We start from the raw sequence: 23,350 nt of genomic DNA on the forward strand, positions 1-23,350 counted from the left end.
TTCCTTAACCTGTGATAACTGGTCAAGCTAAAATTTAGTTTGCCGGGCCAAAGGGAAAGTTAATAGTTAAATTAATATCCAGTGTTTCCACTGAAAGTTTTTGTGAGTCTACTGCTCATGCAACTTCTATTAAATGATTTATTTAGCACTTGTGTCCATTTTATTTAAGTGAAAATTACTTTTTGGTGAATTCAGGAAAGGGTGATTAAAAATGGTCATGCTCATAGCAATGATTTCATTATAGTCACCGTAGTGTTGCTGTCTGCGTACTAACAAGATATTGTGCCTCTGGTACTGCTTTGCTTGTCCTTTTTGAGGCGGCAATCCTAACCCCATTTCCCTGGGAGCAACCCACTTTGAATCCTGTGGGGCTTACTTTTGAGTAGACATTGTTAGGATTGTGCTGTGATTTAACCAGTTAGAAGTCTTCATAAAATAAGTTATTGCTAAGGTCTATAACTTTATGAACGGAAAGATGTGTTACAGTGTATGTGTCTGAACCCACATTCGTGTCCACCACTTACATGTATTCATACACACATATCAAGAGGTTTAGGATCTTTTGCTGGAGTTACGACGTGTGTTCGTTATGAAGATGTGTTTACCCTTAACCGTATGCCCACAAGAAGTTCCCACACAAATAAATATTGGTTTATTACATGAAATGAAAGTGACTTACCATATTTTTTGCTCTATAAGACTCACTTTTTCCCTCCTAAAAAGTAAGGGGAAATGTGTGTGCATCTTATGGCGTGAATGCAGGCTGCGCAGCTATTCCAGAAGCCAGAACAGCAAGAGGGATTGCTGCTTTCACTGTGCAGTGATCGCTCTTGCTGTTCTGGCTTCTGGGATTCAGAATATTTTTTTTCTTGTTTTCCTCCTCCAAAAACTAGGTGCGTCTTGTGGTCTGGTGCATCTTATAGAGCAAAAAATATGGTATATCAATGCTGCTTCAGACAGCAAAACTGCAAGTTGAACAGGCAGCAAAATGGTACAGTACACATATGCCTTGATGTAAAGAGTGAAAGAGTCTAAAACTATTCTCAAAAGCCTACAGAAAGCAAGAGTGCCAATTTTGCCACACAACACACATTAATAGCAAGACAAGAAATGGAGGGGAAGGGTATACCTGTCCTTAAAGTGAAGCATGTCTTGGTTCCTTGAAAGTGTTGAGTAAGATCCTTGTTGGAACGTGGAGAGCTAACTAACCATTGGGAATATTGGGCTTTTGTATTAATTTTAGCCAATATGTTGTAATGGAGAAGAGAGGGAGGCTTTGAGATGAGTAAATTACTATAATTTCATTATTTTTATTGTTCTGTTGTCTCTTCTCTTCCTAGAATTTCCTGCCTACTTGAAATTTGAAAGAATATAATCCTAGTGAGCAATGACTAAACAGATTATCCTTGTTTGTTTCCTGTCTTAAAGTTACCTTTCTTTTATCTTGGTGGCAACCATACTTTCACAGGAGCTGTTGATTAGATTTATTGGTCACTAGATTAATGTGCTGATATTTACACAAGGTGTTAGGAGCTCAGGATGTCTCCTCCACACATTTGCAATAAGACTGGCACCACAGTCGAGAGCGTTCATAATGAGGACCTCTTTTTCAGTGAACTCAGTGAGTGCAATCCTACCCATATCTACACAAAAGCAATTGTGTCCGCCCCCAGGTAAATGAGGTAATGCTCTGTTGCCTGAACTTCAGGCCTTGAAGTTCAGGTAAAAAATGTTGCACATTTCTCAGAATTGAGCCCTGGCACTAAAAACCAGACTTCAACCCCTGTGCACATTAATTCAGTGACCTACATAGGATTCTTAAGTGGGAGTGGTGTGTATATCCTGATTCTCTGCAGTCTTTATATCATGGACACTTCCAGCCCCTCTGTCACTGTGTTTAAATTGCATTATAACCAAGTTAAAATGGGTGGTAGTCTCGTAATCTGGGGAACCGGGTTCGCGTCTCTGCTCCTCCACATGCAGCTGCTGGGTGACCTTGGGCCAGTCACACTTCTTTGAAGTCTCTCAGCCCCACTCACCTCACAGAGTGTTTGTTGTGGGGGAGGAAGGGAAAGGAGAATGTTAGCTGCTTTGAGACTCCTTAAAGGGAGTGAAAGGCGGGATATCAAATCCAAACTCTTCTTCCTCTTGGTCTGTTCGAGGGTGAAGAGGAGGAGAGCTTAGCAGCCTGGAGGGCAGGGCTTTGGAAAGCTTCAGGTCAGATGCAGGAGAAAAAGATAATTTGGCCAAGGCACAGGGAAGACTGTGACCTATTTCAACCAAGCCCCATTGTCATGTGAGGAAGACTGGACCTTGACTGTAGAAGATGTCTCTTAAAACATAATACAGTAGTTATATTTACACTTAGGGCAATTCTGTGGTGACAAGGGAGCAGGGCCATGTTTTGAGCGCTGCCCCTGAAATCACATCTTCATTCTGCAACACCCGTGTTATGTGAGATTGTGTGCAAAGATTTCTTGACATGTGAGCATCTACCAATGCAAAGTGTCTCTGCCTAATTTGGACACCTACATACTGCTGTCCCAATAGCACAGAACCCCTATACGCGTGCAGGATCTTATACAGTGGTGCCTCGCAAGACGAAATTAATTCGTTCCGCAAGTTTTTTCTTCTTGCGAGTTTTTCGTCTTGCGAAGCAGGGTTTCCCATAGGAATGCATTGAAAATCAATTAATGCGTTCCTAGGGAAACCGCCTTCAGACCATGTCCGGGGACAGTCTGTCCCCCGACCTCTTCTGAAGGCTGGGGGGGGGGGGGACAAGGGCTCTGCTGTCCCGGGGAGATTTTAAAATGCTGGGGGTCGGCAGCGAACGCTTCGCTCCTGCCCGCCAGCATTTTAAGATCGCCCGGGGCAGCGGAGAAGTCTCCGCTGTCCCGGGAAGGCAGGCGGGGGGGGGGAGCAAAGACTTTTGCCCCCCCGCCGGCCTTCAGAAGAGGTCCAGGACCTCTTCTGAAGGCCGGCTGTGGGCGAAAGTCTTTGCTCCCGACCGCCAGCAATTTAAAACAGGTCCCCGGAGATTTCCCTATGGGCTTTCGTCTTGCGAAGCAAGCCCATAGGGAAATTTGTCTTGCGAAGCGCCTCCAAAACAGAAAACCCTTTCGTCTTGCGGGTTTTCCGTCTTGCGAGGCATTCGTCTTGCGGGGTACCACTGTACATAAGTTTTATTTACAGATAACCACACACAAACCCTGCTTGTCCTGGGAAATGGGTGCAAAAGTGGTGGAAGGGCACAGCCTTTAAAAGCTCCCACAATTGCCCTACAGGTGAGTAACACGTGACCAAGGCTGATGTTTCCTCATGTACATATTATCTTTGTATTTATGGGGCACCCAGAACTGCTAATATTTCCTGGAGCCAATCAGTTGGGTAGCATTAGGGCAGAACAGGCAACATTCACGAGAACTGCATCCTGCTGGCAGGGGTGCCAACTTGAATAAAATATGGTGGAGGGGGCGCGGGGACAAGTTAGCCCTGCCCTGTATCAAAAGACATACTATTTGAATGGCAATGCCCATCAACTTTTGGGCGGTCCAGACCCCTCAAATATTTTGCTGGGGACAAAGGGACAATGACCCTTAAGTGCTGGCTCCGATGCCTGCTGATCTAGGCGTCGGCTGTTGACATCTGCCCCTACTCTTTCGCTAAGAGATGTCTCATCTCTCTCTGGCTCCAATCCTATCTTCACTAATCAAGACGTGAATTTAGTGGGGCGTTCACTGTGTACGCCTTATCGCGCAACCCTATGCACGTGTATTCAGAAGCAGCTCCGCGGGAGTTGCAGGCTAGCTGGGACAGGGTGTGCCAAAGCCTCCTCCTCATTGTCGCACGTTACCGCGGGGGTGGAGGGTGGAGGTTCTTGTCGCCCCCTGCACATACGCAGGCAACCCGCCCGCGCTTTGGCGCCTGAGCCTCCTGCCGCGCCGGCCACGCGCAGGCCTTGCCTAAACTGCGTCCCTCCCGAAGGGGCGGTTTCGCTGCGCGCCTCCGCCCGTCGGGGGCGGGGCTGCGAAGAGCGACGCCTCCCTGGAGCCCCTGGGCTCATAAGAGGGCCGCGGCGGGAGGGGGCGCAGACGGCGTTGCTCGCTGGGAAGGGAGCCGAAGGTGCAAGGATGGCGGTGGTGTGCGCGCGCGATTTCGCCGCGGTTTTTTTCCGGTGAGTGATCGCCCAGGCGCCTGCTACCCAGGCACGTTTACTCGGGAGTAAGTCCCGCGGCGACCTTCCTTGGGCGCTTGTTGCCCGATATGCACACATGCAGTTGCATATCTATCTATCTATCTATCTATCTATCTATCTATCTATCTCCTTTACGTTTTCGGGGAGCTGGGGTGTCAGCGCCTGCTTGCTTGCCCCCGTTGCTCGCTTGCCCGCTTTCCTCCCTGGGCAGGATCGGTCTCCTGAACTCCTGACCCGAGCAGCACCCCTTGGTCTCCGGCTGCCATCTGGCTCCGCCACCTGCCGCGTCCTCTTTGTCCGGCGCTCAAATGCGGACTAGGTGGCGCTCCTCTTTAAATCCAGGCGGGTTTTCTTTGTGTCTTGGAGGGGCAGGGCGGGAGGTCGGCGTCGCAGGATCCGCAACTCTCGGTCGGTCACACGCTGTTGTGTTTTCTTAATTGGTTGCTTGGAAGTAGCCTCCCCCTTCCAAGATCATCTAGCCACCGGTTGAATGGCCTGGAGGCTTGCTAAAATAACTTGAAACCAAGGGGCGGGGGTGGAGCTGTGTGACTCCAGCTTGTGGGGTTTGTGGAAGCAGCTTCCGACCTAGTGGCCTTTACTCATAGAACGACGTGACTTGCTACACGGCAAGAAAAGACAGACGGGCCGCCCTGTCTGTGGTTTGAACTCAGGTCATACCTTTTGTTAGGCTCCCACAGGTGGATGCCCTTCACCTTTTTCTCCCTCCAACGACTGGATGCTTGAAGCCGAGCATGCATGATGTTAGAGCCACAGTCCATCCTGTACTCCTGTTGGATGCATTTTCCACAGCTTCCATCTGATTTGAAGTCATAAACCGTGTTTAAGCAGAGATTTGTACATCTGAGACATCCTTTGAGCATGTGCAGATAACAGCCTCAGGAGAAGTGGGAAAATGAAGTCATGGAAAGTGCATCAGGCGAATACATCCTCGCCCCCTCTATGGTGTTTATAGTAGCGTTATACAATGGGGGAGGCAATGACCTTGTTGAGTTTTAAGACACAGGTGCTTGCAGAGCCACAGTCTAGCGCTCTTCTCTTTTATCTAGGGTTCTTTGCCTTGAAATGTCTCTTGCCTCTGACTACTAGTACACTTGAAATAAACTATCTTTTGGATAAAGAAGCTTCACTCTCTGAAGTGCCTCTTGGAACCTGTTGAAGTTGCAGGTCAACTTCACATCCTTTTGAGCAACTTTCACAGCACACTAACTGCTCTCCTGCACCACATGCTAGTGTGCCCCACCACACAATTTAGGAGCATTGCTGGCTTGTTTCAGATGGTTTGTATATTGTCAGCGAAGCAGGTATCTCATAAAGCAGCTGTTGGGGAAGCTTATTTGCTCATTGGGATAGATTCTTATTCAGATCAGCCTCACAGGCCAAATTTAACTATTTGCATGTCAGTTACATGATGTCTTTATGGCGCAACATGGTTCCTGCTTGTCAAAATCCCTTGCACAGCTTTGCAAGTCTTCCCAAAGTCTTCTTTGCAAGTCTTTAAATCCAATGTTGGAGGTTTAAAAGAGGAGGCAAGTGCTTTAACACAGTGTTGTCTTAAAGTGGCAAAGCGCCCTTTGAAGGAGACAGGGAGGCTGCATCAAAGAGCGCTTTTGCCAAGCACTTTAAGAGTAGATGCACTGCCTATGTCACTGGTGCCAACCCCAGGGGTCCGTGGGGGCTTTGGCCCCCGCAATAATATATTTGAGGGAGCCACACATCCCGTTAGTGGGCACCGCCAGACCCCGCTCTGCCTCTGGCTTTTCCTCCTGGTCCATGAGAGAGGAGGAGGAGGAGGAGCTGCTGCCAGCCATTGACCACTGCATCTGACTCTGCTCCGGCTCCTTCTCCAAAAACACGATACAACATTGCACATTGTGCATGTGGCATCACATGCACATGCCTGCACGTAGTGTGTGTGACATTGCATATTGTCCGCGTTACATTGTGTGGGCCCCCCCCCCCAAGTCTTCACGAGATGATGCCAGTGACCTGTGCTGCTTTCTTTTTCATTTCCCAAAAGGAGGAAGAAAGAAAGATGTGTCTTGCAAGCAAAGTCAGCAGAAGTGATTTCTTCTGTGCGGTGCCTTTGCTTGTAAAATGCAAGTTACAGGTTGGGTTGGGATGCCATATGGATTTTAATCTGTGGTGGTGACATCTGTTTAGCTTTTCTCCACTGAGAGCTCTTGCCACAGTTAATCCTTTAATGTGTTCGTAAAATTACTTTTTACTTAAGACCTGTCAGTGGGGAAAAGAGTGTCTTTCTGGAGACAAATGTCACAGGAATCGGTTCCAAGAATAACTTAAATCTAGATACCACGTATAGCTTGAGCCACAGTGACCCTTGTGCAAGCCTTGGATAAATAGCCAAGTTATTGGAGTTGTGCTCTATAAATGTGAAATGTGAAACTCTTCTGAACACAGAGCAAAAATATAACTGTCTCAAGGGAAAGGTCTGCCTAAGCAAAACTCATGACATGTCTGTTGGCAACTGCAGACTAACATGGATTCTTGGCAGAGTATTGTTTTATAGGACTGCAATCTTTGACCTGATTTAACCAAGTTGGGATTGTTTCTAAGTAATCTTATATGAGTAGGCTGCATATCCAACAACACAGTGCTGCTGCTTAAGTGAGGGCATGGCTCTGACTTTTTTTATATAAAAGCATTAGGCAACCTAAAAAATTGATCTGCTGTAGCCTGATTACAGAATTAAATATAGGGCAATCATGGCATTAAGGAGACACTCCTAATGCTGTGCTGGGACAATGGTTGAGTCACAAATAACCTAATTTAAAGGTTGTGTCCTAACCAATCATCCAAGATGGATCTTTCAGTTGTAATTAACCTTGTTTCAGGTTGCCTAAGCAAAGTGCTTGGATATAGGTATACAGTGAGATGAAGTAAGATCCTGCAAAAGTATCCATTGGCAATCAAGGTGACTGGCTAAATGCTTATAAATCTGAAGTGAGACTTTTATAGACAGCCTGTAGAAAGTGCTATGGCTGAACAGTATAAAGGACTAGCCACTGCCATCCTAATTGTCGGCTGCAGTGTTTTTGCTTTTTGCAGGGGGTCCTCTTGGATTGAGTGCAACTGTGGAAGCACAGGTGATGTTCATGGCTAGGAGTGCCTTTTACCAGCTTATGCTGTCAGCTGTGACCCTTTCTTTAGGAATCATATTTTGTCTCAGTCACACATGTGCTGGTTAAAATCAAACTAGACTACAGTGGTACCTCAGGTTAAGTACTTAATTCATTCCGGAGGTCCATTCTTAACCTGAAACTGTTCTTAACCTGAAGCACCACTTTAGCTAATGGGGCTTCCCACTGCTGCCACCTGCTGGAGCACAATTTCTGTTCTCATCCTGAAGCAAAGTTCTTAACCCGAGGTACTATTTCTGGGTTAGCGGAGTCTGTAACCAGAAGCGTATGTAACCCGAGGTACCATTGTATTTAACATAAACTTTGTTGGGCAATCTTGAAAAATGGCTTGGAACTGGTACAGAATGTCAGGATGTCTGATGGGGGTTTGGTGTTTGGGCAAACCTGTATTGTACATATTAGCAGCCAATATGTTTCTGGGTCCAAGGAGTACTGGCCTAGACCTTCAAAGCCCGAAACCTTTGGGTCTTGGTGATTTGAAGGATTGCCTACACAGATGCAAGCCCGGCCAGGCATTAAATTTTATCTTGGGAAGGAAGGATGAAAGAAGTCTGCAAACTTGCCAAGGAACTGATAAGGTTCATTACTGAGTCATCTGCAGTTTGACAGGTCACTCTTCTTCTCAGGCAGAGAGGAAAAATGGTGAAAACAGGTCATTTATTGGGACAGAGTGATTTTTGCATCTGTTATTAAAGTTGCAAAACAATGAAGGATGGGACGGAGCAATGGAGAAATTTCTGAAACAATGGGATATCAGCTATGCCCAAGGCATGATGGAGAACATCAACAACAGGGAAAAGATAGACGTAACATTTTATAAGTACAGGAAGAAAAACCACTTACAGAATAATTGCCACACACAAGAAGAGCAAGGATATAGTTTGAGTGCCTCACTTATAGTTCTATCAATCATTTAATGTGTCAACACAAATGGAAGTTATTAATATTGCAGCTGTTGTATAAGGGATTATTATTTTGACCAGAATTTAATTGAAATTAATAAGATTTTGGAACACAGAAATAAAAACCCCCACCAAATCTAGCACATGGGGGGCACTTAAATTATATAATTCAGTATTTGAATTATTGGTATTAGTAATTGTATTATAACTTGGTATTGCTATAATGAGGCTATTACTGAATTGTAATTTAAAATTAATAAAAAAATATTTTCAACATAAAATTATTTTGGGAACCCTAGATAATTAAAATGGCAGGCAGTAGACACAGGACCTTCTCAGTGGTGGCCTCACACCTTTGATAATTCCTCCTGAGGAAATTGTGGACTGGATCCTTTATCTTTAACTGGGCTCTGAAAACACTTCCATTCTAATCAGGTTTTTAAATGTTGTGCTGAGTTTCTACTGTTTCCATTAATAACAAGCTAAAATTATCAGTAGTGTGTTGTATTTTTAGCCACAGCTGCTTAACCTTTGTAATTATAGTTTATGGAATTGTTTAGCCCAAGTGTTTTAGAGGTGGTCTGGTAGACATTGTCAAATGTTTTTTGATAGTCAAGTGTGAATATAACATTCCTCAGTTGAGAGGATGGGTCCTCTTAGGCATCAATAACTAGAACAGGAAGCAAGAATTAATATGCTTATCATGAGATACATGCAAGAAGTGAATTTAGGCACTAACAATCATTTATTTGCTCCTTACAGCAGATGGGCCCTATTATATATTCTAGCAAAGACTCCAGTTACTAGTCTGTCTTCTAAAGATGCTGTGCTAATATTGGAAATGGTAAACTAGACCATGTTTAGGGGCCCAGCTGGCACACACACACTATTCTGATCAGCTGCAAAGATAGTCAGAAGGGTTTTACTGGACGCTGTGGGGATGACACTGTATAGCTCATTGTTACATCTACAGATCAAAACAATCACTGTTGGATCAAAATGCCCCTTCCCTCAAGTGCTTAATATCTCTTTTTCTAGCCTGGAAGAAGGTATATATTTAGCAATGCATGAATTGCTCTGCATCTAGGCTGTAGGCTGACTTGAATTATACCCATGGTGCTACTGTGTACTAAAAATAATTTCCTTGCTCTTAAAACTGAAACCATACAATGTACATAAAAAAATAACAAACCCCAAACTGCTTTCTGTTCTAGATCTCTGGTGTCAGTGGGAGCATCTCTAGGGTCAGTAACAAGACAGACCCTGTTTGCACCTCTTCCAGCTGCAGCTCGGCCCTTCCGTGTTTGTAACCATGACAGAAGCAGTCGGAGAGGAGTTGTTGCAAGCACCCTAGAGGAGCTTATTAGCAAGGTATGCCTCCTGTCAAAAGCACAAGCCTGATGATCATGTCAGGACCTCATTATCTCAGCCATGTGTTCAAAAATTCTTGCCCCACATACACACAGGTGGTGTGTGTGTGCACTACAACCTCCATCAGCCCCAGCCAGGACATAAAAGGCACCAGGTGAGTGAAGGCTACTGTCAAGTCCTGGATCTAGCAGGGATGTTAACTTCTTGAATATTTTATTAAGGATTTTCTTGTTTTACAGAAGTAAGTGTAATGCCTCGGGGTTTTTTCCCCATGTAACATTTTTACAAATCCATTTCATTTGTTGAGGCATTGGGGGAGAAGAAAAAAGAAGAAAACAGAAAGGGGGGGTGGAGAGAGGGAAGATGGATGGGGGTGGGGTCAGGTGGCGGTGTTTCTATTATGTTTAATGTATGTAGAGTTTGGGGTCAGCGTTGCTTGTGTTGTTCACTTGTGTTCCTTTGCTGGTGAGAGAGGTTGGGGTTGGCCTAGGGTGTGATTGTTTGCTTGTGATTGGCTGTGGTGATCTTTGTTTTTGTGTGTGAGTGAGGTGGGTGGGTGGGTGTTAACTTCTTGGAGAAGTCTGGTCCTACCTGTTTGTCTTAGCTCCAGTCATAGCTGTATTAGATGCTCAAGATACCTTTTCCATTCCAATTAACTTAGCCAGTGACCCATAGGACTCTAGTCTAGAGAAAAGTTCTCCACTGAACCTGAAGATACATCTCATCCAACAAAAATCCAACACCTTCTGCATATCCCCAAGGCTCCTCCTCAAGTTATCTCAGTCCCTAAGTGTTAGGAGAAGCAGGACAGCAATCAGGTCCTTTATCCACAGTGAATTGGTCTGAAGGTCGCCCAGTGAGCTTCATAGCTGACTGGTGAGTTTCACCCAGGTTTCCCATGTCCATGTTCAGCATTCTGATCACTACACCATGCTGGCTGTCTCCACACGTGATGTGGAGCTGCCCTGTTGTAAGCCTCCTTTGGGATGAGGCCTTTGTAATGTAATTAATCACTGTTTCAAAGATGCCTATGTTTTGCCGAACTACATTTGCACTATTTGTAGTTTACCACTGGACCATGAGCACTGGTTACATGTGCATGCCTTCCATGTAACAGTGACCAGCGGTTTGAACTCCCTGCCCTTATCTCAGGAGACGATTTATATTGCCATGAGCACCAAGAAGAGAAATTTGTAAAAATTGGGCCAGCTTTCCTTGCACAACTTAAGTTGGCAGTTCAGTATACTTGTATTAAACAACACTGTAATAACATGTTCTTAACCCATGTCCTCCTTTCCCTTTTTTACTTTTTATGGATTCAAAAATTGTGATAAAGTTTATATGGAAAATACATCTCTTAACTGAACAAGTAGAGCAGAATTGTGGGAATTGTCCCCACAAACCACCATTAACTTGATTGGTAGAATGCAGAGGTGTAGAGTGGATTGCAGCTGTCCTACTTAGGCCAGGCTGGGGAGATGGCTTTGGGTTGGGCCAGGAACCAGTCACAGCACCAATTGCTACCTCATACAGTCAAACCTCGGTTGTCGAATGCAATCCATTCTGGAAGCCTATTTGGCTTCTGAAACGTTCGACAACTGAGGCGTGGCTTCCAATTGGTTGCAAGAGCTTCCTGCACTCAAGTGGAAGCTGCGTTGGACGTTCGGCTTCCAAAAACCGTTCGAAAGCTGGAGCATTTATGGGTTTTTGGAGTTTGGGATCTGAAGCATTAAAAAACGGGAGCAGTTCAGGAGCCGAGGTTTGACTGTACCAGCACTGGAATGCTGTATGGATGGAAGACCATCTCAGAATCCTATGTACAGTACTATAGAAAGAGGATGGGAGTGGGAATGGAATCGAAATGTAAAGTAGTTAAGGTGATTTGGATGATAAAGGGCAACTTGCTGTAGGAATCTAGACTGCTTCTGCAAGTCACACTAATAACGCCCTCTCTTGGCAGCAGAATTTCTTTAAAATCTATTTTCGATTTGAGTTCTAATCTGCAGGGCTAAACTAGATACATCATTGTGAATGTGATCAATATTCACTTTTAAAGAATGTAAATAGGGAGGAATTTAACTTTCCACAACCACCAAACCTCTCGAAGTAATTTGTTTTGGAAAGAAGGCCTCCATTGTCACTGATGGGGGCTTTCCTCCTGATTGAAAATAGAAAGGTCTCATGCATGCATGCACACACAAAGCCAGCACTGCTGCTTATATGTGTGTGTGTGTGTGTGTGTGTGTGTGTTTATTTTCTGTTGCATTCATATAATGAATTCAAAGCCTTGTTTGGTCCTAAGCGTTGACTTTCCAGTGATAAAAATAAGCACATTTTGGAGGAGGCTTGAACACCATGTGAACACATGGCTTCATAAATTGGGGCTACACACACCGATCTGATTCTCTTCCATAATTTTCGCCATTAAAAAGTAGTTGGGCTCATGTTAGCTCAATCTATGACAGCTTAATCTATGCAGAATGGTGCATGCAAATAACTGAATGGTACAGTTTCTGAGTAATAGACATTCACACCTGTGATGTGTCTTGCTTCAGTAGGGGGTAAGTAAACTAGGATTGCCCTAAACCAATAAGGTATTTGGAACTACATTTTGCTCTTCTGTCTGTATTTTAGACCTTAGATACCTTAATGATTACTGCTGGGCTGATAACACTAGTTCTGGAGGAAGATGGCACAGTGGTGGATACAGAAGACTTCTTCCAATCCCTGGGAGACAACACACATTTCATGGTTCTAGAGAGAGGACAGAAATGGAAGCCAGTAAGTGTTGTTCTGAAAATAGTTTATTACAGAAAATAATAAACTTGATATGCCCTGTTTGCTTTGAGTTTAAACAAAACGTCTTCAGTCTTTCTGATTACAGGCCTAATTACACCCACCAAACCTTGGAGATCGGCCCACCAGGAAGTTTGGGGCAGACTACCCCTCTCTTTCCCATGCCTAATGTCGTATGTGACCTCAGGCATGGGAGACTCCAGGTCCCACGGGAGTGATGCAGATTCGGGCGCTAGATTCTGAAAGTGCCAACTTGTTGACGCAAAGGAAGAATCGGGAACAGACTTCTTCTACCTTTTAATTGCCAGCTTGAATTCAGTTCCTGGTATTGTGTCTGCTTAGTTACAAAAGACAGAATTGTTTCCATCTCTGTACTGATGTAAGCATTAATAGATAGGTCACGCCCGTGAAGCCTATTGTAATGAAACTAGGTATGCTTCTTTGGGAACACATCCTGTTGAACAAAGTAGAACTGTCACTCTGAATGTGTGTTTACTTGGAAGTAAGCATCCAGAGCAGAGGGTGGCAGTTACAGGACAAAACAGTGTTTCACCATGAGAGTAAATAGTCATGCCAATTAGCTGGTAGAATTACGTTTTTTCTACGTATATTCTGTATTCCCCCACCCCACCCCAAGAAGTAAAACCATAAATTTAATAACTGAACACATTGCAGAGGTTAGGTAGCTAGAGGGTGTAAAACACAGGACAAAGGCAGCACTACCTCCATGGATGACTAGTGAGATAGAGAATGATATCTCCTGAACCTTGTTCCTCTGATTTGCTAGTCCCCCGGTTCAGTAGAAATCCCAAAACAATAAATGTTATATCTGACATTATATCACTTGTGTTAAATCTGGATACTGAGGTTATTCTCCAGTGTGTCTCTAAGCCTTTTTAACTAGGTGGTGGTAAAAAAAGTATTTCCCAAACTGTTCCCAAATTTTTCAAATAACCTTTACCGTATTCTGGTAATTGTAAACTTCCAAGGGACTCAAGAGCTTGATTCAAAACCCATTTTGGTGGTTAAACCATAGTTCAAAGGCTATTGATTAATTTCTGTTCTCAATAAGTTAATTAGTCTAAAATAAAATCCTACAGGGCTCTTGGGTGTAGATAGGTGTTGTGAGCTGAAATATTTCACACACTTGTTTTTCTTTCCTCTGAATTAGGGGCCAAGACCCTGCTTTGCAGCAGTACAGCAGCCAAAGAAAATGGGGGTGGCAAATATTACCTTTGATTTGTACAAAGTGAACCCTAAGGACTTCATTGGCTGCCTAAATATCAAAGCTACATTTTATGAAATCTATTCTGTGACGTATGATATCCAGTGCATGGGAGCAAAGGCTGTACTGAGGTAAGTGTGTGCCTCTAGTTCAGACGCAACCATGCATAGGTGAAATTACGCCCAAAAGTCCACAGCTGAATAACTCCCTTATTAAGACCAACCCAAAAGTCCGACATGGGGCAAGCTTTCAAGCCCTCTGGAATCCTTCATTGGACAAAGTGTTAAGCAAAGCAGTGACTGTTAGGGTGAGGGAAAATCAACAAAAGTTGGGGTCAGTGTTGTAGTAATGAGACCATCATGAATATTTGAGTGCAAGGTGGAGACTGCATGTGTGCGATTCCCTCCCAGGTGCTACTGTTGATGTCTCAGACTCTCTGAAACACTAGGTGGTGGTAGTGCCTAAAATTTCTGAAACAAGAACTGGAGTGCAATGATAAGGAATTCCCTATAAAAATGTGGGAGTTACAAATGCAGAAGGACTCCTGCAAATATAGCAAGCACTGACATGTTTCTAGAAGTTATTAAAGTGGTGATAGTGGGATAATATCCAGAAACAACAGCTTTGGGTCTGTTAAGGTAGGCTACTGGTCTGATCCAGTATATTTTAATGCTTGCTGTAGCATTAGGAACCAAGCGAATATATATTAGAATTAATTCTAGCAGTCCCCTGTAGGAAAGTATGAGCCTTTCTGACTTTCAGGTTAAACTTAATTGCAAAGTAAATATACTTAGAATGGCAGCAAAAAACAAAAGGAACTTCAGCTTGGTATTTGAACATAGGAATTTCAGAACCTTTCACAATAGCATGAAAAGAAAGCAATATAATAAATTGGCATAGAAGTTTCATATAAAATGGCTAGAGCAGGCATAGGTAAACTCCGGCCCTCTAGATGTTTGGGACTACAGCTCCCATCACCCTTGACCACTGGTCTTGTTAGCTAGGGATGATGGGAATTGTAGTCCCAAATTGCTAACAAACTTTAAAATACCTGGATAATTAAAGATTGTTACCAGCAGCTAAAATAACAATGTTGGTGTCAGGTGAGATTGGACATTCCATAACTGGGATGCTCCAGTTGAAAAGTCTCTTTTTTGCTGACCACCTGATGGTGCAGGATATCAACAGATCTTGGAATGCAGGCAGGTTGACATGGGAGTCTGTTTTCTCCAGGTAGCTGGGCCCAAACCATTTAGAGCTTTAAAAGTAAGCATCGGGCTCTTTGAATTGGACTTGGAAGTGAATGCTGCCAGACATTCTGCACTAATTGAAGCTTCTAAACCATCTTCAAAAGCAGCTCCAAGTATAATGTCACTGCCATCAGCCATGCTCTGATAACCTTCCATTTGGGTAACTGGCTAGGCTATCCCTGTCCAAAAGTATTCTGTGCTACCAGTTGGTCTTCAAGCAACAAAGCTGGATACAGGAGAATCCTTAAACTAAATTTGCTCTTTCAGGAAAAGTGCAACTTCAGAAAAAGTGCAGAGCATGTGCTGGTGTAAATTGTATATGGACAAAAGTGATGATGTGTTTTCTCCTTTTGTGCAATTTTTTTTGAACCTGTCTAAGCTTAATGTGTTTCTTTTTTTAAGGAGTATACTTCGATATCTGTCACATATGGCACAAGTTACGGGACATGTCCTTCTTTACACTGGAACATATGTGCTACAGTTAACGGGTGACTATGAAGAAGATCGGCTTAGAAATGGAAAGCGCTAACTAAAACCAGCATAAGAGCCTTTTATTGCTGGTTCTGCAGCTGATACTTAAGCATTTTTAACTTAAATATATTTATAACTTAACACTAAATGGTCAAGCGGCACTCTAATGACCAAAAGTTTAACTAAAGTAGCTTTTTTCATGTACAGGTTTTTCATTAAGATAATGATGTCATAAGTGTAAAAATATGATTGGAATCTTTTTAATGCAGTGGAAGGAGAAGTTTTTCATAGAAATTACTGTGCCATAAACTTCAAAAATGAAGAGTTGTGTGAATGGGAAGCAGGCATTTAGTGACTTATCAACTGAGATGTGTCTGTTAATCAGCATATGAACAGCCATGTAGCAAATTCTGATTGGAGGTGGTGACTGTTTGTAGAAGTTTAATACTAATCTTGCCTACCACTTAAAACTGTTTTTCTTATAAATAAATTTCCAAGCTTCAGTATTTCAAAACTACATTGTTGTGCCATTTCTCAATACCATCTATCACTGCCACTGCCGCAACGAAACATGTCTCTCCTGTATCGGTCTCTTGCAGCCACAACAGGTGCTGTAACCTTCCAATAGTTTGACTTCACCCCCAAAGGGTCACTCCTCCATTGTCTTCTGAGACAGACTGATGTCAGCACAACACACTCACTAAAATATAAAGCTTTCAGAAATTTCCACACAACCTTATGTTAATAGTTCAAGTGCTTCTTCTCTTGTCACCATCATTGTTGGCAAATTTAAAGACTGATCTGCTTTTAACAGGTTAAGCATTGTTTGGGATTTCGTTCAATACTGAGACTTTTAATTACTACTACTTCTTTGAACTGCTTTTCCAGATATGAAGTCAAATCTGTATTCAGGGAATGGGGAATTTTACAGCTGGAAGAAAGCACAAGATGCCTTCTTCCTCTATTCAACCAGACAGGGGGGAAATAAAGAGCATCAAAATAAAGCAGTGGTTTAGGGAGGTGTTGACTTTGGGGGAGGTCAGCTACTATTATTCCTGTCTGCATCCCCATCTTGGACCTCTCTCACACCTTATACCAAGGAAAAGTATGATGATTTCTGTGTTAACAGATGTAGAAATGAATCTTATTATGTCACCATGGCACTGGGAGACAAATATTTATGGCTGCTGTTGGACAATATGTCCTGGATTATGAAACCTGGGGTGTCACTATTACAAAGACATTTGGTAGTAGTTAATATTGTGTTTGTATACTACCTTTCCAAAGGAACAGGCTTGGTGCACAACATTATTTTTTAAAAATTCAACCAGCTAGACACAACACGTTTTAGTCATGATTTTGTGCCACACCTATCCACGGAACTCAAGTTTCCATCAAGGCTTTGCCCAGGTATGGACCTACTTAGTTTCAACAAGACTGTTTCACCATGTACATTCAGACCATGTTTTGGGGCCAAGCAAGACTTGCTATTGTTCCACCAAATGGTAAACAGGCTTAAATTCCTAAGGCTAAATCCAGGCCCACTGAGTACAACTGCCCTGCCCACCCCACCCCTTATTCTTCATCTCAATTGAAAAAAGAATGTGGAGGAAACAATTGTGTGTAGAAAATCCATTTTGTGGGTTGCAGGTGAAGCCTGATTCACCATCTTTGCCCATGCTGGTGTTCCATTCACAAATCTAGTTGTTGACCCAGGGTGTATTAGTAACTGAATAAACAGTTTTCCTGCTTCATCAAGTGCAGCATTTTTATAAAACTAGGGTGGGTCAACTTCAGCCTTGGCAGAAAGAACCATTTTGATTTTTGTTAGAACCTAGAGTTCTACCAGCCAGGCACAAAATGGCGATGCCAGAAGCTTCCACAACAGGGTGGCCCAACTTTTCATATCAAGTGGGCCACTAAAGTACTTCAACACAGAACCTGTGGGCCACACACTGCCTTGTCCAGCAGAGGAGGGGAGTGAGGGCAAAACTTAAAGCTCTCCTCGCCCTCATGCTGCTTTTCCAAAGCCATATAAGTGATGTATCAGGCTTTGGGAAAGAGGTGCAAGGCTCTGGAAGGGTCCTACAGCCCTCCCAGCTTCATCCCAAAACTGGGAAAGCACAAACTAGGATTTGAGAAGGAGGAGAGGACTCTAGGACACTGTGAGAGGCTTACCCAGAGAGCCATAGGAGCCGTATCTGTGTTGGACTGCCCTGTTCTACAGGTTTGCAATTGAGTACAAGGCTGTGTTGAGCACATGCTCATCCCAACATGCTTCTCAGGGCTAGATTTCACTGTTATTTACAACACAAATCCACCTGTAGTTTTTCAGGCTTCAGGTTACAGACTCCGTTAACCCAGAAATAGTACCTCGGGTTAAGAACTTTGCTTCAGGATGAGATCAGAAATCGCACAGCGGCAGCGGGAGGCCCCATTAGCTAAAGTGGTGCTTCAGGTTAAGAACAGTTTCAGGTTAAGAACAGACCTCTGGAATGAATTAAGTTCTTAATCTGAGGTACCACTATATTTCAGAAAGGGACGGGTGGTGCTGTGGTCTAAACCACTGAGCCTTTTGGGCTTGCCAATCGGAAGGACAGGTGGTTCGAATCACCGCGACGGGGTGAGCTCCCATTGCTCGGTCCCAGCTCCTGCCAACCTAGAAGTTTGAAAGCACACCAAAAATGCAAGTAGATAAATAGGTAAGGAAGGTAAACGGTGTTTCCGTGCACTGCTCTGGTTTCAAAGAAGCGGCTCAGTCATGCTGGCCACATGACCCAGAAAAACTGCGAACAAACGCCGGCTCCCTCAGCCTGTAAAGCGAGATGAGTGCCACAACCCCATAGTTGTCTGCGATTGGACTTAACTGTCATGGGTCCTTTACCTTTGCCTTTTTTTATTTCAGAAACCTAATTTGAGCTCCAGGGGAGCATTTTTGTTGGTTTTAGATCTAAAAGAGCTAAATTTGGGGGCTTTTAGTAGTTGGTGGCTACTTTCTACTATTCGCTTTATGTGTGGCTTTAAAAAAGAAGAAATGAACCACAACAAAAGAAAAGAATTGCATAAGAATTGTTTGTGCTCATTGGGGGGGAAATCAGTATGATTGTAGTAGAGAGACAGCAAGCGCTATGTGATTGGATGTATCCATGAGCGGAATGGGGAGGGAGGCACTTTTTGCAATTGCCCCTCCTCTCTTCCACCCCCAAATCTGTTCTAGAAGATCCTCCAACTTTCTGCTGCAGATTTGGCAGCGGCTGGTGGGGTGGGGAGGGAGAATAACTGAAATTACCTCACTCCTTGTTCTGTTTATGGATTAGGAACACTAATAGGATACCACACAATATATCTCACCATATTGGAGAAGATTGTGACACTGTGCTGCCTGTTTATAGGCATCTTCAAAACTCTTGCTCCCCTTTCTATGGCTCTTTATCTTTAAACTGGACATCCTTTAGCAAGACTGATTGGATTAAAAAAGAAATGGAGTGTATGCAAACTGCATGGACTATAAAAAGGGGAGGTGGGAGGTGTCAATACCTGATATAGTTGGCAGCCTGTGTTTAAACTGGTGGATCACAAATTGTGGATCACAATTTGTGTAGACATGTAGCATCTCTGAAATCACAGCATGTTTAAATCATGGCTCTAATGCTGTTTGCATTGAAATGAGTCATATAGTAAAGGATTATTCTGCCCTGCTGTATATATTGCTCTGTTTAGATGCAAAAACATTGCTTTTTAAGAGCATGACTGCATTTATCAATTATGTTTATATCCACCCTTTCTTCCACAGAATTCAAGGGTTGGGGTCCCAGGTGGTCTCCCACCTGGGCACGCACTGCTGAAGCTCAGACCTGCCATTAAATGCCTTCCAATGTGTCCTGTGACCACATACATGTTTGTATGTGAAGTATAGCATTTTGCTGCAAGCGTGTGCACTGTCATCATGTATATGAAGCAGCAGGACACATATTTATCCAGTTCATGTGGAATTGAAGACATCCTTTTTCACCACTGAAAAATGTGTGAATCTGCTGTTTAATTAAATCACATCACATGCTTTTGTCTAAACAGGAAAAAAATCCTTCTTTACACATTTTGGGACTCCAAGTCTTCCTGAGGAAGTTCAGTAGGACAGGAGAAAAGAATGTCATTTCTGCCTACTGGATTTTGCTCCAATAATCTATTAGTGTTTCTTTAAAAACTTGAAGTCGAAGCAGAAAGCTTCAGGTTTTAACCAATTCAAGGTGGAAACTAGTGCTTCCTTGCATTCACAACAGTGGTATTTCTTGTGTGACTGCATTACTTACGGCCAATCTAATGTTAATGAAACAGTGTGACTATCTAGCTTCCAAAAAAGGAATTCTGTCTCAAGTACTCACTCCTGTTTGACTCAGACACTGCTCATATTCTGTATGCAAAATTCCTCTACTTCCTGATTTGATTTCCCCACTGATTTTTTTCCTCTTGGGGAAACAATGTTTATAGTCCAATATTTATAAAGGCCTTTCTTTGCCTCAGCTATATAGCTGTGACTCTCAGTGCTAACAGTTCAATTTTACAAAGTGATGGGGCCAGACTAGAATTATTATTCAGAGGTCCCACACAGGTTTATTCTGTTTTCGGGTCTCTTCATTTCATGTCCTTTCTCAGTAAAATCCCATAGACTACAGGTGGGGCATGGGCTTCTTCAACATTTTAAAGTAGACAAACATGTACAGATTGAGGCCCAGCAGGCAAAATTCTAATCACATGTGTTTCAATGCCAGGGAAAGTTCGCCTGTGAGTTTGTTTCCAGTGTGTCTCATTCTCATGGTTTTTTGCAGAGGAGAAAAACGTGTGAGATTAGAGAGAGATCTCAGAGAAAGGCAGGCAAATGCAGGAGCTTGGGAAGCTAACAATGGAATACAGCAGCTAGCACATCATCAGGTGCAAGAGAGTTGGGTAAATAAATGCCATATAAACTTTTCAAAATCATTTTTGACTATTTGACCTCACTCATTTGTGTGCTTGAAACTGATTTGGGCAGTGTAATCCTCTCCATGCCTACTCAGAAGTAAGCCTCCTCAACTTCAGGAGTCTCACTCATGGACAAGTGTGTATAGGATAGGACTTGACCTTGGCAAACCTATTCTGTACTGGAGAAGCTCTCTCTAAGACTGACCTACATATTGTTTATTATTATTATTATTAATGCCACTCTGCACTCTTTAAAGGAAGATAAAAGTGACAGATAAAAATGAGTCACACTATTATAAAAACCTTAGTAGTCCTAAGACTAGTTGTCACTGAGGGGATAAACCTGCATTAGGACGGTAGGTAAGTGCTCACATGGATGCTCCTCACACATTCTCTGCACATGAAAGATGAACATGTCAGGAATAATATTAAGTTACAAACCTTCTCCCCAATATCCTTCTTTTCTACATGAAGAGAATGTTTTGCATGGAGTCCCCATGTGTATTCAGTTTGACCACTTCAGTGAGAATAAAGTGGCTACAAGCTTTAGTTTCAGCTTCAGTTTCACAGTAACTGCTAATCTTGTCGTTTTATGGTGAGACTTAGCAAAGGTCTCTGTAGTTCTTTCAAATAATGCAGATGAAAGATGCTATGTAAGTAAAAGCTAACTGCTTGTCTTTTGGCGGGGGCAGATAATTGGTCTCTTGTTAACAGTGGAAGGACTCTCAAGCATGCATTAGATCTTTAGTTGTTGTATACATTGAGATCTTGCATTTAACTATTTCTGCTAAATATATTGTCTCTATCCCCCTTAACTCTTCAAATTATATGTTTGGTGTTATTGAAATATTGGCATATAATTATTATTTTAAATGTGTTTGTTGCTTTTTGCAAGAGTCTCAAAGCAACTTCCAAGAATTGAAAAGATCAATGGAAACATGTATAATGCTAAAAGTGTTCATCCAACAACAACAACGTAAGTAACAATTAGGTTGCTAGATAGAATGCTGAAAGCCATGGTAGCCTTCTTTGAAATACTACCAGTTCCACATTCAGGAGCAACTAGACAGCTTTGTAGTTTCAGTGTGTGAATGTTTGGATAAGGCAATGGTGTTGAGAGGAGGGGTTTGGATTTGTTAGGCACTGGGGAACATTTTGGGACAAGTCAGGGCTGTACAAATGGAAAGGGCTCTACTTGAACTGGGGTGGAACCAGACTATTGATGCTTAAAACTAAAAGGGTAGCAGAGCAACTTTTGAACTGATTGGGGGGGAGGAGCAGAGGAGGGTCCACTTTGGATACATTTCCCCCCTGGGATGAAGGTGATTAGACCCAAAGTTCATCCATCACATGAAATAGGCACACTTCTATCATTTGCTGGAAACGAAATTGCTCATTTGCTGGCTGCTGGAAACGAAATTGCTCATTTGCACTTTGGTGAAGAGGAAATGAGTGTGGTGATAGATATCACCCATGAAACATCACCACAACCATGACAATCGAGCCCACCCCAAAATGTGCTTCCACATCAGCTATGACAGTGGAGGTATAGCAGGTTATTTTTACTTACCAAGTTTTCTGAATTAAGGAGAAATCTGGATTACATGTCAACAAAGTAGACTGGCATTTTGATGACAACTACATCATATGGACTCTTTGAAAAACATGTGCATAAGCAGCACCAATGCCATGATAAACTCCTGTCTGAAAGCACCCTTTCTCACCTATTGATCCATACTCATGGATATGCTTAGCTGTTAGAACTGCCCAAGAAGACTATTAATAGGATTTTGATTGCTGCTTGCTTGCCTGCTTTTGCAAGCTATAAATTATAGTACTTTAAAATTCCTTCATTCAGCCTTAAGACCTGATTTGGGAACCTCAAAGCTGACAGACTCTTTTATCCAATAAAAAGTGGCACTTTTAGCCACCTTGTGCTTCTCAACTGCTTTATTGGCATCTGCTTAGCTTTACATGCTAAAAAATGTGTTTCTTGATGGTTGTGGCGAGGCAGTTTAGCTGGCCACGTTGCTAGTTAAGTTAGTTTCGTTTGCACATAGTTCTTTCTTTCTTCCTCCCTCCCTCGCTCATTGCACATTGGGTATGTTTGCAACTGTGAAAAATTACACCTTTCATCATGGTGCAAAACTAATTAGAGGGACCATTTGTTGATAGTTGTGTTGAATAAAGGGTGCAGAAATGTTTCGTCCTTGACTGTAAATGAGAGTTTCTGTGTCTCTGATGTTTGTGCCATGTTGCAACATTTCATGGGGGTGGGTGAGGAATTGAAGATGTCATAGTTCACTGAGGTTTGGGCAGCCTCTGCGGCTAGGAGTGCGCTTCTACAGCTACAGCTGGTATGCCAACTACAGCCATTCTTGGAGTGGGACAGCCTGGCCACGTTGATTCATGCACTGGTAACCTCTAGACTGGATTATTGAAATGTTCTGTGCAAGAGGCAACCTTTGTGCGTGGTTCAGAAGCTCCAGCCGGCGCAAAATGCTGCAGCTAGACTGCTGATGGAGACAGGCTACTGCCAGCACTTAAAACTAGTGGTTAAAAGCTTGCAATGCTTACTCATTTGTTAACAGACTAGGTTCAAGGTTCTTGTATTAATTAACAAGGCCCTTACAACTTGGGTCCGTAATAACTTAAGGTACGCCTGATTCCTTATAACCCTGCCCCAGCTGCTCTGGGCCACTCCCCACAAAATATTAAAAACACAATAAAACATGGTTCAGATGCACAGTTTGTAACTTCCAGAAGCCATTCAGTCAGTATTGTGGCTCTAATCCTGTGGAACTCCCTCTCAACTGAGATTAAATAGGCCCCCCCATTGCTCAACTTGACAAAGATTGAAATAGAAAATGGGCATTTTATGTATGTTTCTGTTTCTATGGTGAAATTTTAATTGTTCTTCATACTTTTAAGAAACATGTTATGCACACTGCTTAGAAATTTTGAGTGTTAAGCAGTGTAAAAAATCCTGAAATGAGTAACTA

General features: G+C 43.0%; 1 protein-coding gene across 1 annotated transcript; it reads left to right on the forward strand.

Moving 5' to 3' along the window:
* The first annotated feature begins 4,023 nt into the window (after nucleotides 1-4,023).
* Nucleotides 4,024-15,903, forward strand: CIDEA (cell death inducing DFFA like effector a). The gene is made up of 5 exons (XM_083518219.1): nucleotides 4,024-4,174; nucleotides 9,491-9,647; nucleotides 12,282-12,428; nucleotides 13,615-13,799; nucleotides 15,321-15,903. The coding sequence occupies exons 1-5, from the start codon at nucleotides 4,131-4,133 to the stop codon at nucleotides 15,445-15,447; spliced, it is 660 nt and encodes a 219-aa protein (XP_083374345.1). The 5' UTR covers nucleotides 4,024-4,130; the 3' UTR covers nucleotides 15,448-15,903.
* Nucleotides 15,904-23,350: the final 7,447 nt, after the last annotated feature.

The sequence above is a fragment of the Podarcis liolepis genome, assembly GCF_965112155.1.
Source record: "Podarcis liolepis genome assembly, chromosome: 8".
Lineage (NCBI taxonomy): Eukaryota > Metazoa > Chordata > Lepidosauria > Squamata > Lacertidae > Podarcis > Podarcis liolepis.

What these genes read in the sequence shown, in the direction of transcription:
- CIDEA (XM_083518219.1), top strand. Translation starts at nt 4,131, where the DNA reads ATGGCGGTGGTGTGCGCGCGCGATTTCGCCGCGGTTTTTTTCCG. An exon ending in TTCGCCGCGGTTTTTTTCCG is followed by an intron (nt 4,175 to 9,490) that starts GTGAGTGATCGC and finishes TTTCTGTTCTAG; the next exon opens with ATCTCTGGTGTCAGTGGGAG. An exon ending in TAGAGGAGCTTATTAGCAAG is followed by an intron (nt 9,648 to 12,281) that starts GTATGCCTCCTG and finishes TCTGTATTTTAG; the next exon opens with ACCTTAGATACCTTAATGAT.